This window comes from Nicotiana tabacum, chromosome 14, assembly GCF_000715075.1.
Source record: "Nicotiana tabacum cultivar K326 chromosome 14, ASM71507v2, whole genome shotgun sequence".
NCBI classification, from domain to species: Eukaryota; Viridiplantae; Streptophyta; class Magnoliopsida; order Solanales; family Solanaceae; genus Nicotiana; species Nicotiana tabacum.
Genome location: NC_134093.1, coordinates 77726107 through 77742850, shown reverse-complemented (window position 1 = coordinate 77742850; position 16744 = coordinate 77726107). Strand labels below are relative to the sequence as shown.

At 37.2% G+C, this 16744-nt stretch overlaps 1 protein-coding gene across 1 annotated transcript; it reads right to left on the bottom strand.

The window, feature by feature from the left end:
- Positions 1–11013: 11013 nt before the first annotated feature.
- LOC142168996 (uncharacterized) lies at positions 11014–13813 on the bottom strand. Its single transcript, XM_075230187.1, has 4 exons — positions 13254–13813; positions 11968–12518; positions 11264–11874; positions 11014–11034 (listed from the first exon to the last, which is right to left on the bottom strand). The coding sequence occupies exons 1-4, from the start codon at positions 13811–13813 to the stop codon at positions 11014–11016; spliced, it is 1743 nt and encodes a 580-aa protein (XP_075086288.1).
- Between the last annotated feature and the right edge of the window lie 2931 nt (positions 13814–16744).

The following is a 16744-nucleotide window of genomic DNA, read 5'->3' as shown; positions in this document are numbered from 1 at the left end:
TGGTAAAATTGGTATGGGTAGACTCATGGTTGGATGGGCTTTCGGATTTTGTAACTTTTGTCGGGTTCCGAGACGTGGGCCCCACAAGCGAATTTTGAGCCAATTTCAGGTTTTGGTCTAATTTTGAAGCTTTTCTTGTGAAATTCATTCCATTAGCGTATATTGATGGTATTATACTGATTGTGAATAGATTTGGAGCATTAGGAGGCCGAGTCCAGAGGCAAGAGCATTGCGGGGTAGAGATTTGACCGGTTTGAGGTAAGTAACGATTGTAAATCTAGTCCTGAGGGTATGAAACCCCGGATTTCGTATCATTCTATTATTTTGAGGTGACGCACATGCTAGGTGACGGGCGTGTGGGCGTGCACTATTGGGGATTTGTGACTTGGTCCGTCCCGTAGCAACTGTAAAGTTGCATACTTTGTTGAAACCATTTGATACTTATATGTTTTAGAAAGAATTTCAGTAAATTGGGCTGAATGCCATGTTTGGGCCTTGCGCCAATGCTGTTTGGACCCTCAGGGGCTGTTTCTTATCATCCTCTCACTGTTTTCGATTGAAAATCTATACTCAGTCATGTTTATATTTGTTTACCGCATAACTCAGTTTTATGACTCTATTTTGATGCATATAAATGTTTTGGGCCGAATGCCCTGTTTTACTGGAATGCCCGAGGGCTTGATTTGTGAGGATGAGTGTGGATCGGGGCTACCCGCCTGCAGCATACTTGTGACTGAGTGAGGCCGAGGGCCTGATTGGTGAGGATGAGTGTGGATCGGGGCTGCCCGCCTGCAGCATACTTTATTATTATCGCACGTGAGTTGTCCGTGCAGATTATAGCGCTTGGGCTGAAGGAGCCCCTCCGGAGTCTGTACACACCCCCAGTGAGCGCAGGTACCTACTGAGTGCGAGTGCCGAGTGCTGAGTGACTGGGAGGCAAGAATGATTGTGAGGTATGCCCGAGTGGCAAGAGTGATTGTGAGGTATGCCCGAGTGGCACGAGTGACTGTGAGGTATGCCCGAGTGGCTGTTTATGATTTCATCATTTTTGCTCACCTTTGCATTGGGCCTTTGTTTGAAAAACTATTGGAAAAATAAAAATGATTTTTATTGGAACTGGGTTTAAACGAGATGTTTGATTCAAATCTTGATTTTTAAGAGCATGTGGCATTTTACTGAGATTTCCTGATATGAACGTTATATGCTTTATTGCTCGTCACTACTGCTCAGTCTTTATTTATTGTTGTTACTTACTGAGTTGGAATACTCACGTTACTCCCTGCACCTTGTGTGCAGATCCAGGTGTGGCTGGACACGGTAGCGGTTATTGAGTGTTCTGGTTGCAGATTTTCTTGGAGATAGCAAGGTAGCTGTTTGGCGATCGCAGCCCCTGATCTTCTCCATCTTATCTTCCTCTAGTAGTATTTAGCTATTTTTCCAGGCTGAGTTAGCCTTGATATTGTTAGACAGATTATAGTAGATGCTCATGACTAGTGACACCCCGATGTTAGGCTTTTCTTTTCCGCACTTCTGTTTTTCTTTGATTTGAACTCTTTAAATGGAGGTTTTTATGTCAAATAACCTTGAAATTATCTTTGAAATGAAAATATCATTTTGTTTTGGAAATGAGTCGGCTTGCCTAGTTCCACGATAGGCGCCATCACGATAGGGGGTTAGTTTTGGGTCGTGACATGCTCAGACCCCGGTAGTTCCTGTTATGGCAGATAATGAGCAGAGGAGATTTGAGAGGCTTCGACCTCCACCATTTAGCAGTACTGAGTCAGAGGATGCTCAGGACTTTCTAGATAGGTGTCAACGGATGCTTCAGATAGCGGGTATTCTGGAGACCAGTGGGGTCTCATTCACATATAACTACTTTTCAATTTTCTGGGTCTGCACTCAGATGGTGGGAGACTTACGAGAGGTGTAGGCCTGTTGGCGTAGAACCCCTTACTTGGCATCAGTTCTCCGTGGTCTTTTTGGATAAGTTCGTACCTCAGTCCCGCAGAGAAGAGCTGCGCAGACAGTTTGAACAGCTTCGCCAGGGTGATATGCCCGTGACGCGGTACGAGATGAGATTTTCTGAGTTGGCTCGTCACGCAGTCTGGTTGGTTCCCACTTATAGGGAGAGAATTAGGAGATTCATTGATGGCCTCACATATCAGCTGCGATTACTTATGACTAGGGAGAGAGTATCTGGTTCTACTTTTGATGAGGTAGTGGACATTGCTCGGAAGATAGAGATGGTTCTGAGCCAGGAACGTGGAGAGAGAGAGAGGCTAAGAGGCCTCGTGGTCTGGGTGATTACAGCGGTGTTCCTTCAGAGGGTCTGTTTTACCGTGGTAGGGGTCGTTCCTACAGACATGCTCAGATGGGTCATCCAGCTCATCGTGGTGCATTAGCTAGCCATGGTTCTTACAGTGCTCACTCAGGCCAGTCTTCATTCAGTGCACTACCAGCGCAGAGTTCTCATCATGCCTCATTCGCACAGGCTTCTGCAGGTCATCCCTCGGGTTATCAGGAGCAGCAGTTCCGTCAGAGGATGGGTTATTTCGAGTGTAGAGAATTTGGTCATTTCAAGAGAGAGTGTCCTAGGCTGTTGAGTGGGGCTTCACAACAGAGTTCTCGACCGATGGCACCAACACCAGCAGTTACACCACCTGCCCTACCATCTCGGGGTGGGGTTCAGGCAGCTAGGGGTCGCCCAAGAGGGGGAGGCCGATCAGGTGGCGGGCAGCTTCGATTCTATGCTTTTCCTACCAGGCCAGATGTTGTTGCCTCAGATGCAGTGATCACAGGTATTATTTCAGTGTGCCACAGGGAGGCTTCTATATTATTTGACCCCGGTTCCACTTATTCATATGTATCATCGTATTTTGCTCATTATTTGGATATGCCCTGTGAGTCCTTAGTTTCACCTATTTGTGTATCTATACCGGTGGGCGATATTATTACTGTGGATCGTATGTATCGGTCATGTGTGGTAACTATTGGGGAACTGGAGACTAGAGTTGATCTCTTATTACTCGGTATGGTTGATTCCGATGTAATCCTGGGTATGGATTGGTTGTCTCCATATCATGATATTCTGGACTGTCACGCAAAAATCGTGACGTTGATGATGCCGGGGTTGCCAAAGGTTGAATGGAGGGGTTCTTTAGATCTTGTTCCTAGTAGGGTAATTTCTTATTTGAAGGCCCAATGTATGGTTGGAAAGGGATGCTTGTCATATTTGGCCTTTGTGAGAAATGTTGATACAGATACTCCTATTATTTATTCAGTACCAGTCGTTTGAGTCTTCATGGATGTATTTCCTGCAGACCTGCCGGGTATGCCACCCGACAGGGATATTGATTTCGGTATTGACTTGGTACACGACACTCAGCCCATTTCTATTCCTCTGTATCGTATGGCACCAGTTGAGTTAAACAAATTGAAAGAGCAACTTCAAGAACTCCTTGAAAAAAGGTTTATTAGACCTAGTGTGTCGCCTTGGGGTGCACCGGTTCTGTCTGTGAAAAAGAAAGATGGTACTATGCGGATGTGCATTGATTATAGGCAGTTGAACAAAGTTACAATCAAGAATAAATATCCATTATCGTGTATTGATGAGTTATTTGACCAGCTTCAGGGAGCGAGGGTGTTCTCCAAAATTGATTTGAGGTCTGGGTATCACCAATTAAAAATTCGGGATTCGGATATTCTAAAGACGGCATTCAGGACTCGTTATGGCCACTATGAATTTCTTGTGATGCCTTTTGGGCTAACCAATCCCCAACAGTATTTATGCATTTGATGAATAGTGTATTTCAGCCATATCTTGATTTATTTGTCGTGGTATTCATTGATGATATTCTGGTGTACTCACGTAGCTAGGAGGAGCATGCACAACACTTGGGTATTGTATTACAGAGGCCGAGAGAGGAGAAACTTTATGCCAAATTCTCTAAGTGTGAGTTCTGGCTTAGTTCAGTGGCATTCTTGGGACATATAGTGTCCAGTGAAGGTATTAAGGTGGATCCGAAGAAAATAGAGGCAGTTCAGAATTAGCCCAGACCATCCTCAGTTACGGAGATTTGGAGTTTTCTCGGTTTGGCCGGTTATTATCGTCGTTTCATGGAGGATTTCTCGTCTATTGCATCGCCTATGACTAAATTGACCCAGAAAGGTGCTCCGTTCAGGTGGTCGGATGAATATGAAGAGAGCTTTCAGAAGCTCAAGACATCTTTGACTACGGCTCCAGTATTGGTGTTTCCTACAGGTTCAGAGTCTTATACTGTGTATTGTGACGCATCGCGGATTGGTTTCAGCGCAATACTTATGCAAGACGGTAGGGTGATTGCCTATGCATCCAGACAGCTAAAGGTACATGAGAAAAATTATCCAGTCCACGATCTTGAGTTAGCAGCTATTGTTCATGCCTTAAAATTTTGGAGGTATTACTTGTACGGTGTCTAATGTGAGGTATATACAGATCATCGGAGTCTACAATATTTGTTTAAACAAAAGGATCTTAATTTGCAGCAGCGAAGGTGGTTAGAGTTGCTTAAGGATTATGACATTACTATTCTCTATCACCCCGGAAAGGCCAATGTGGTGGCTGATGCCTTGAGTCATAAGGCATAGAAATTGGGCAGCTTAGCATACTTACTGGTAGCTGAGAAGCCTTTAGCCTTGGAGGTTCAGGCCTTGGCTAATCAGTTTGTTAGATTGGATGTTTCCGAGCCGAATCGAGTTTTGGCCTGTGTGGTTTCTCGGTCTTCTTTATATGATCGCATCAGAGAGCGCCAGCATGATGATCCACATCTACTTGTCCTTAAGGACATGGTTCAGCACGGTGATGCCAAGGAAGTCACTATTGGAGATGACGGTGTATTACGGATGCAGGGAAGACTATGTGTACCTAATGTAGATGGTTTACGTGAGCTGATTCTCCAGGAAGCTCACAGTTCACGGTACTCTATTCATCCAGGCGCCGCGAAGATGTATAAGGATTTGAGACAACACTATTGGTGGAGGCGGATGAAGAAAGATATAATTGAGTTTGTATCTCGGTGTTTAAATTATCAACAGGTAAAGTACGAGCACCAGAGACCGGGCGGATTGCTACAGAGACTTGAAATTTCGGAGTGGAAGTGGGAGCGTATTACCACGAACTTTGAGAAAGTTTGATGTTGTTTGGGTGATAGTAGATCGGTTGACCAAGTCCGCACATTTTATTCCAGTCGGTACTAACTATTCTTCGGAGCGGTTGGCTGGGATTTATATTCACGAGATTGTTTGCCTACACGGTGTGCCAGTGTCCATTATTTCAGATCGGGGTACGCAGTTTACCTCACAGTTTTGGAGAGCAGTGCAGCGAGAATTGGGCACATAAGTTCAGTTGAGTACAGCATTTCACCCTCAGACAAACGGACAGTCCGAGCAAACTATTCAGATATTGGAGTATATGCTACGCGCTTGTGTCATTAATTTTGGGGGTTCTTGGGATCAATTTCTGCCACTCGCAGAGTTTGCTTACAATAATAGCTACCAGTCAAGCATTCAGATGGATCCGTATGAAGCTTTATATGGGAGACTATTAGGTACTGACTTGGTTCAGGATGCTTTAGAGAAGGTCAAAGTAATTCAGGAACGGCTTCGCACGGCACAGTCTAGACAGAAGAGTTATGCCGACAGAAAGGTTCGTGATGTTGTTCACATGGTTGGGGAGAAGGTTCTGCTCAAGATTTCACCCATGAAGGGTGTGTTGAGGTTCGGGAAAAAGGGCAAGTTGAGCCCTCGGTATATTGGGCCTTTTGAGATACTTAAGAAAATTGGGGAGGTGGCTTATGAACTTGCTTTGCCACCTAGTCTATCAGGTGTTCATCCAGTGTTCCATGTATCCATACTCCGAAAGTATGTCCGGGATCCGTCTCACATTCTGGATTTCAGTACAATACAGTTGGACGGTAATTTAACTTATGATGTGGAGCCGGTGGCTAATTTAGACCGGCAGGTTCGAAAGCTGAGGTCAAAGAACATAGCATCAGTGAAGGTGCGGTGGAGAGGCCAACCAGTCGGAGAAGCTACTTGGGAGACCGAGCAGGAGATGCGGAACAAATATCCACACTTATTTGAGACTCCAGATATTATTCTAAACCCGTTCGAGGACGAACGTTTGTTTAAAATGGGGAGAATGTAACGACCCGGCCAGTCGTTTTGAATATTATAACCCCGTTCCCCCATTTACTGCTCAATTTATGTCTTACAATTGATTTATGACTTATCGGGTTAGTTGGTTCGGGTCCGGAAGGAACTCAGAGTGAAATGAGACACTTAGTCTCATAATTTAAAATTTAAGTTAGAAAAGTGGACCGGATTTGAATTTTGATGATTCCAATAGCTTTGTATGGTGATTTTGGACTTAAGAGTGTGTCCGAAATATTATTTGGAGGTCCATAGTAGAATTAGGCTTGAAATGCCGAAAGTTGAATTTTTGGGAAGTTTGACCGGGGGGTTGACTTTTTGATATCGGGGTCGAAATTCGATTCTGAAAATTTGAGTACCTCTGTTATGTCATTTATGACTTGTGCGCAAAATTTGAGGTAAACCGGATGTGATTTGATAGGTTCCAGAGTCGTTTGTAGAAATTAGAAATTTTAAAGTTCATTAGGCTTGAATTGGGGTGTAAATCATGGTTTTAGCATTGTTTGAGGTGATTTGAGGGTTCTACTAAGTCCGTATGATGTTTTAGGACTTGTTGGTATATTTGGTCGAGGTCCCGAGGGGCTCGGGTGAGTTTTGGATAGTTAACGGATCAAACATTTGGACTTGAACAACTGCTGGAATTTTTTGATATCTGATGATGTTTTCCTTCTACGCGATCGCGTAGGCTTATTTAGTCAGTGGGGGTTTTTTGTTCTACGCGATCGTGTGGGGATATCTGCGATCGCGTAGGGTTAATGTGAGGCAGTGGCATTTTGTGCTTCGCGATCGCGTGAAGCGGGATGCGATCGCGTAGCTCTGGAATTTTGTGACTCGCGAACGCGTGAAGAGGGTCGCGTTCACGTAGAGTAAGTGGAGCGCAGTAGAAGTCACGCATTTTGTGCTTCGTGATCACGTGGACTAGTCCGCGATCGTGTATGTCTGTGATGTTGTGCATCGCGATCGCGTGGGAAAGTCTGGGATCGCGTAGAGTGAAATTTGGGTGATGGAAAATTGTTCTTCGCGATCGCGTGGGAATGTTCGCGATCGCGTAGAGCAAATGTCTGGGCAGAGAGTTTAAGTTCTGAAATAGGACTTCGTCCCATTTTCAGTTTTTGACGGATTTGAGCTCGGGAAGAAGCGATTTTCGGGAGTTTTTCAAGGAAAACAACGGGGTAAGTATTCTTAACTCAATATTGGTTAAATTACCCGAATCCATGGTTGTTTTTATCATTTAATTGGTGAATTAAGTTGAAAAAGTTTGAAAACCCTCTTAGTATAAATTGAAGATTTGAAGGTCGAGTTAGGTCGGATTTTGATAAAACTGGTATGGTTAGACTCATAGTTGAATGAGCTTTCGGATTTTGTAACTTTTGTCGAGTTCCGAGATGTGGGCCCCACAGGCGATTTTAGAGCTAAAATTCAAAATTTTATGGAAAATTAGCATTTTCTTATGAAGTTAATTCCAATAAATTTTATTGTCTGAAATGAATTATTTGTGACTAGATTCAAGGCATTTGGAGGCCGATTTGTGAGGCAAAGGCATAGTAGAGTAAAGAATTTCACGCTCTGAGGTAAGTAACAGTTTTAAATCTAGTCCTGAGGGTATGAAATCCCGGATTTTCGTATCATGTGATTATTTTGGAGGTGACGCATATGCTAGGTGGCAGGCGTGTGGGCGTGCACCGAAGGGATTGTGACTTGGTCCGTCCTGGGAAATCGTAAAGTTGAATAATTTGTTATTAGCTATATGCTCTCTATGTGTTGATAAAATTTGACTATAAATCATGTTACAAATCATGTTTAGGCTATGTGATAGTACTGTTGGGACCCACAGAGGTCGCGTACTTGTTGAATTGCCTGCTAAATGCTATATGTACTCAGTCTCAGCTTTTACTTGCATATTTTATCTTAGTCTCTATTATTATTATTGATACATCATATCATTGTTGTTTGGGCTGATTTCATGACTAATGAGAGCCCGAGAGACTGGAGAGATTTATGACTGAGAGAGGCCGAGGGCCTGATTGTGAGATATTGATATCATAGCACGTGAGTTATCCGTGCAGCATGTGAGTTGTCCGTGCAGCACGTGAGTTGTCCATGCAGATCCTTATATTATACTATAGCACGTGAGTTGGCCGTGCAGCACGTGAGTTGGCCGTGCAGATCCTTATATTATACTATAGCACGTGAGTTGGCCGTGCAACACGTGAGTTGGCCGTGCGGATCCTTATATTATACTATAGCACGTGAGTTAGCCGTGCAGCACGTGAGTTAGCCGTGCGGATCCAGATATTTATATTATGGCACGTGAGTTATCCGTGCAGATTATAGCGCTTGGACTGTAGGAGCCCCTCCGGAGTCTGTACACCCCCAGTGAGCGCGGGTACCCATTGAGAGTGAGTGATGAGGGCTGGGAGCCCAGTGAGTGATTGTTGTCCTCAGAGGTTGTACATGATTTCCATTTGTTATTGCACTTAGTTGCTATCTGTCATTACTAAGAAATCTCTGAAAGATTTTTATCTACGGATTACATGAACAGGAACTGTATAAAAATTGATTTGACATTAAACTGCCAGATTTGATAGCATGTCTATTCTTTGCTGGAATTACCGGAAATGAACCATAACTGTGCAGTTCGTTTCTATCTTCAGTTCCTTATTTATTATTGTTACTTACTGAGTTGGTTGTACTCATATTATACCCTGCACTTTGTGTGCAGATCCAGGTGTTCACGGACATAGCGGGTGTTGATCCTTTCGCGCGGTTGATTTTTAGGAGATTTTGAGGTAGCTGTCGTGTTCAGCAGACCTTGTCTCTCCTTCTCTATCTCTTTGTTTACTGTATTTGGTCTCAGACTATTATAAACTATATTTTCCAGACTTATATTCATATTAGATGCTCATGTACTTAGTGACACCAGGTTTTGGGGTGTGTTTGTATTGTATTTAAATATTATATTTTTAACCTTAAAGAGAAGTTTTGGTTTATTGAGATTATCGGCTTGCCTAGTATCGAGATAGGCGCCATCATGATAGGTTGGGATTTTGGGTCGTGACAAGTTGGTATCAGAGCAGTTTGTATTCATATGTATTCATCAGATGTATATATACAATATGCATTCATCAGTTTACTAAAAATAATCCTTTAGCAGATTGTATTCATAATATATATATATATATATATATATATATATAAGGTTGTATATGCATCATGTATTGATATATATTCAAGAGATTGTACTGTATGTGTACTGCATTTTATATTCACATGTATTCAAATATATTCAAGAGATTAATATATTCAGGAGATTACTTATGTATTCAATATATATTCTGGACATTGTAATATATGTGCTCTGTATTTTGTATTATTTTGTATTCACATATATTCAAATATATTTAGCAGATTCAAATATATTTAGCAGATTGTATTCATATGTATATATATATTCATATATATTCAGCAGATTGTATATGCATCATGTTTTGAGATAAATTGCAGAGATTGTACTGTATGTGTACTGCATTTTATATTCACATGTACTCAAATATATTTAGTAGATTAATATATTCGTGAGATTGTACTGTATGTGCTCTACATTTTATATTAAGATGTATTCAAATATATTCAGATTATATTATATATGTACTGCATTTTGTATTCATAAGTATTCAAATGTATTCAGATTGTATTGTATGTATAATGCATTTTGTATTGATATGTATTCAGCAGATTGTAATTATGTATTCATATATAATGCACCTGTGTGTATTCATATATATTCAAAATATAAATGCAGTATGTATTCAGCAGTAAACTAAATTATATTCAGCAGTATGTATTCACGCAATAATCCAATGCACCAACTAATCAATATGTATTATTTCAAAATGTCACCGGAATCTATGACATATCGTTATTGCAGTAATACAAGTCAGAATGTGAACTAAGTCCTACGTGGAGCATTTCTATAAGTACGCTTATTATGTCCTCCCTGCCCACACATGCTACACGAATATTGATTTTTCTTCTGCAACAATTCACTGAACGGCTTATCGCGCTTCTTCTTTGGCCTTCCAGGAGGTCTTTTCCATTTGGGTGATAAGACAACTTCCTCTGATATATGTGCTAGTATATTCCATTTATTTCGGTCAGGCAGCTGATACACGGGCACCTTGTATGTCATTACAACAGACTTTGGTTTGTAATAGTCCGAGCAATAATTTTCTGGCATTAGAAACTTTCTCTTCAAGATAGCCCAAGCGTGTGGGCATGATAATTCGTCAACTTGGAACTGCCCACAACTGCACTTTCTCTCTAAGAGGCAAACGGTGTAATGCCTTCCTTCATCTCACCGTGTGCAAGTATTCAGTCGATGGTACAACCTATATTTAAACATAGACCTATAAGTTTATATATATATATATATATATATATATATATATATATATATATATATATATATATATATATATATATATATATATATATATATATATATATATATATATATATATATATATATATATATATATATATATATATATATATATATATATATATATATATATATATATATATATATATATATATTTTTATTTATCTTTTAGGATTATCATCTATATTGAATTCAAACAAATATATATCTATAAAATACAATGAAATACAAACATATATGTAGATATAAAATACAAAGACATACAATGATATACAATGAAATATATTGAATACCGTGGAATACAGTCTATATTTAGGCTGGCAGAATATTAAAGATGATGACATTTTAACTGATGAATATAGTTATATACAGTAACATATAGACTATCTGCTTAGGAAATGCATCTGGTTAGAAACAAAACCATTGAATTCAACCAATGAAATGCAAATGTATAAAAAAGTAATATATACATATAATGATAAGTTTTTTAAACATTTAATAAAACATAAAGCATGCATAACTGCTATAATACAATGAGCATTCTGTATTTGAATAGTAAAAATTGTATTAGAAATAAATACACCTTGTACCAGGGCTAAATACATGATACAATGACTTTAAAAAAAAACTTACAATCATACGTGTAGATATTGCCTCATTCAAAGTAAGCATCTCCAGGTATTGTTTTCCAAGCGTTGTGTACGTGTGTGAAGCTTCTTTCCGATTGCTGCAATTCCAACGTCCAAACATCTTCTTAACTTCTTCGAGAAAGTCGTATATTGGCAATTCTCTTGCTGACACAAGTGAGGCATTGATTAACTCATCAATATTTGATGTCATGGTCCATCCCCTGTTAACAGGTGCATACAACCTAGCCCACTTTTTGTATCCAGTTAATTCCAAGTATTCTTTTACCCTAATATCTACCTTCTCCACCTTCTCCATTAGACTATCATATTTAGCCTGTGTGTATGCTCTTGCCATCAAGAAGTATATTTCGCTCAACTTTGAATGACTCTTTTTGAATTTCTTATATACTTTGTTCCATAGATGCCATTTACAAGCAAAATGCGGTACCATTGGATACACTCTCGATACTAATTTGATGATACTCTCATTCCTATCTGAAACGATGCACATGTTCTTCCTCTCACCATATGCTTCCTTGAATTGCTCAAAGAACCACGACCAAGCAACACCGTTCTCTGAATCAATTATACCATATGCTAGTGACAGTATATGACCTGTAAATACAATTGCATACATATTAAAAATATGTATTTCATTCTTTAATAGGCAGTAAAATTAACAAATTTTATTATAATCCCCATACTCACCTGCGCCATCCAACGTGCTGGCCGAGACGAATGTCCCGGTGTATGCCGATTTTAGGTGGCTTCCATCCACAACCACAATGGGTCTACAATGATCGAACCCCTTTATAAAGGCATACAAAGATATATACACATACATGAACTCATTTTGTGGTGATTTTACCATTCTAATGTGTGAACCGGGATATATCATATCCATTGTATATAAGTACCCTGGTAATTTATTGTATGAATCAGCCGGTTCACCTCTTAAAAAATTCATTGCCTTTTTTTTAGCCTGCCACACCAACATATAACTAACATCTATACCAAAATCCGACTTCACATCATCAATTATATCCTTTGGGGTGTATTTCCTCTTATGATTAGTAAGCTTGGACCTAATCATACCACCGATAAGACTACTGCTTGTTTGACGTTGCTCATACACCTTATCCTTCAACGGACATGTATGCTTATCATTGAACTCTCTCACTTTGAACATTTGTGATTTGTTAATGCTAGAAGCCTTAAATCTCCATTCACAATCCTCTGACATACATAATAATGTATAGCTGCAAATAATTTTTTCGCAATATATACAGTATAAATGGTTAAAACATACACTCATATATATGTGAATACATTGTTACATATATATATATATATATATATATATATATATATATATATATATATATATATATATATAAAATACACACATATACATGTGAGTACGACTGTAATTATATATATACATCTAAAAACAAACAGCGAAAGTCACTGTAATATCTATTTATCAGTAAAATACAGATGAATACATGTATTTGAAATACATAATTATTCATAAGTACAACAATGAAAGACATGTAAATACATCCAAACATATCTAAATACATCTAAATACAATTTAAAAATTCTACCATAAATACAATGTACAAAAAATTCAAAATACACACATATACATGTGAATACGATTGTAATTATATATATACATCTAAATAGGTATAAATACATCTAAGAACAACCAGTGAAAGTCACTGTAATAAATATTTATCAGTAAAATACATATGAATACATGTATTTGAAATACATAATTATTCATAAGTATAACAATGAAAGTAATGTAAATACATTCAAATATATCTAAATACATCTAAATATAGATAAAAATTCTACCATGAAAACAATATTCAATTTCACATTCAAAATACATAACCATACATTTGAATATAACATGATGTTCGACAAGTTGTAATTACGGACACTCAAACCTGATAGCATTAGACCTATCAACCCGGAATTAAAACCTTTCAGATATTGCATAATGCTCCATCACCTGTTTTAATGTAGCCTTATCCTTATATACTTGTCCAACCATAACCTCTCTTTGATTAGTTTTTGAAATAATCAAATCTGTGTCCAGTTCGAACACCTCAATTGGTTCGCCTGAATTGACAGACTCAATAGCAAGTGTATCATCTGTATCAAAATTACACCTTTGATTTGCTTCTTCAATTTGCACAAGGTCGCCTTGAATTGAAGTACCTCCAGCTACAACTTCTTTGTCAATTGTTGTTATGCACAAAGGATACATCTCGAATTCTCTGTTCACTTTTTTCAACTCTACATACACCTTGTAACCCATGTCGTTATGTATTTCCATTGGCGTGCAATTTCCATCTACTTTGTATTCAATTTTAATTGACTTTGAGTACAAATCTATGTCGAGTTGCTTCGAAATTGAAGCAACCAAATTATTGTACGACGTATACTCCTTTATCAGTATCCCCTCAATCGAATAATCGACATAGCTACTCTCACTATTCCACTTACCAGAATGACACGGTAGCACGGTTAAACTTGCCATATGTAAAATCGAATTATACCGATTTCTGTATATAATTGTATGAATCTCGAATTTTATTGGTTGAAAATAGAACTTCCACGAACGATAGCAACAGAAAAAGGAAGGATTGAAAATTTTGAGATTGCTCTATTTTGTTGTATTTTTCAGCTGGGAAAAATATTCTACAGATTCGGCGTAAAATACAGATTCTGGGTGACATGAATCTCGAATTTTATTGGTTGAAAACCAAACTTCCACGAATGATAGCAACAGAAAAAGAAGGATTGAAAATCTTGAGATTGCTCTATTTTGTTGTATTTTTCGGCTAGGAAAAATATTCTACAGATTCAGCGTAAAATATAGATTCTGGGTGATATGAATCTCGAATTTTATTGGTTGAAAACAGAACTTCCACGAACGATAGCAACAGAAAAAGGAAGGATTGAAAATCTTGAGATTGCTCTGTTTTGTTGTATTTTTTGACTGGAAAAAATATTCTACAGATTCGTCGTGAAATACAGATTCTGGGTGATATAATTGAGTTAGTTGAGTTATATTAGGAGTCTATTATGTTAATTGATTTACTTACCATTTTAAAATAACTGAATAGACCACGATTTACGCAATTTACGTTACTGTATTCGCGAATACAGCTCGCGAATACAGTCGAATACAATAATTGCCTAGCTGGACTCCCCTGTTTCACGTCGATTTTTGCTACTGTATTCATAAATACAGTATCTTAAATACATCGAATACACTCTATAAAAAATGAAAACATAGCTATAAGAAGTAATATAGTAAATGGTAGCTACAGTTAGCTAATAACCACTAAACAATAGTGGTTTGTGAAAATTTTCCTATATACAAATAAGTTTTAAATGAGTATCCCTTTATATTAAGAATTGAATAAGGAATATCATTTATTTCCTTATCCCTTTATACTTGCCCACTCTGTCTCACCGTCTCTCTCTCGGTCTCTGTCTCCGTCTCTCTCTCGGTCTCTGTCTCTGTCTCTCTCTCTCTCTCTCTCTCTCTCTCTCTCTCTCTCTCTCTCTCTGTCTCTCTACTCTCCTTTTCTGTTTTTTTCCCAATTTTTCTTCATTTGGTGTTCTCTATTTTTTTATGCTTTCTTGTTGTATATAGTTTTAATGAAATTCATCAATGAATTTCAATCGTTTTAACTTAGCAATTTCCTTTCATGTTGCACAATTGGTGTTCAAATTGAAATTGTCAATCAATAAATTTTGAAGGTGTTTGACTCTCCGCCATTGACAGCCACTAAAAAGCTTTGAAGCTTTGAAATCGAATTTGGATTTTCAAAAACCATTATTTGTTTGGATTGGGTGTTGTTGCAAACAATTGAGAATATTGTTTGGAGTTTATATCTCAATTTTGAGTGTGTTTGGTGAAGATTAGACTTGATTTTGGCTGAATTTCAGATTGAAACTCGAAGAAGAAGAAGAAGAAGAAGAAGAAGAAGAAGAAGAAGAAGAAGAAGAAGAAGAAGAAGAAGAACACATGACATACAATATACTTACGAAATTGTAGTAAAATTATAGTATAATTGTATGTAAATTGTATTCTGTTGTAGTTATATATATTTTTTTTATTTGAATGTTGTATGAAAGTTGAAAAATAGTTGTATAATGTATGAATCGTTGTATAAAATTTGTATTTAAGTTATCAATATTATCTTTTTACATAAAATTGTTGATATGTATCAAAATTGTATCAAGAGAGAGTTTTGATTGAAATTTTAGAGAGGAAGAAACACACACCACATACAAAATATATACAAATCAGATACAAAATATACAAAAGACATATTGTATAAAATTTATATAAAAATTTTATTTAAGTTGTATCATATTGTAGTTGTATTTAACTTAGTAGAAATAATGTATGAAAGTTGTAGATAAGTTGTAGATTAGTTGTAAATAAGTGTATACTGTATAGTTAGTTGTATGAAATTTATTTTTAGTATGTATGAAAGTTGTAGATAAGTTATAAATAAGTTGTATATTGTATAAATTATATTTAAGTTGTATTCTGTTGTAATTATATATATATTTTTATTTGAATGTTATATGAAAGTTGAAAAATAGTTGTATAATGTATGAATCGTTGTATGAAATTTGTATTTAAGTTATATATACTATCTTTTTACATAAAGTTGTTGATATGTATCAAAATTGTTTTAAGAGAGGAAGTTTTGATTGGAATTTCAAAGAGGAAGAAGGACACACCACTTACAAAATATATACAAATCATATACAAAATACATACAAAAGACATATTGTATAAAATTTGTATGAAAATTGTATTTAAGTTGTTTGTATTTAACTGAGTAAAAATAATGTATGAAAGTTGTAGATAAGTTATAAATAAGTTTTATACTATATAATTAGTTATATAAAATACGTTTTTAGTTTATATGTTGTTGTAGATGTATCAAATTTGTATCAAATTTATACGATTTTTATTTTTAATTTGTATGTCATTGTGCCATACAAATTTGTATGCTGCTGTTGTCACTTAAAATATCGTTCATAACCCTTTTTTGCATTTACCCACGCGTATTTATTTGTTGTCGTTCAATATCTGTCTCCTCTTCTTTTTTAAAAATAAGAAACTAACGAAATGAGGAAGAGAATTACAAGGTAACTATAAAATTCTTATTAATAAGTAAAAGTTGTACGCTACAGTGTATAATTTGGGGTGAAGGAAGGGGAAAAGGCAAGAGAAAGGGAAATTAATCATGACTTTAAATTGGAGGGGGTACATCTTATCGTAAATTGCTAACATGGTTCAGAAATGAATGAAGGTGAAAAGTAAATTTGGTTTTTTAACAGGTAAAAGTAAAATAAAGAAAAGGAAGGTAAAATTCAAGGACAAATTAAATTACAAACAAACCGACCAAAATTTTTCTCTTTAAAAAAAAAAAACTCG

Excerpts from the sequence above, each read along its gene's own strand:
- LOC142168996 (XM_075230187.1), bottom strand. The coding sequence starts at position 13,813 with ATGGCAAGTTTAACCGTGCTACCGTGTCATTCTGGTAAGTGGAATAGT. Across the intron at positions 12,519-13,253 it reads CATTATGCAATATCTGAAAG|CTATACATTATTATGTATGT; the intron begins GTTTTAATTCCG and ends AATTATTTGCAG. Across the intron at positions 11,035-11,263 it reads CAATATCTACACGTATGATT|ATGCATTTCCTAAGCAGATA; the intron begins GTAAGTTTTTTT and ends GTTTCTAACCAG.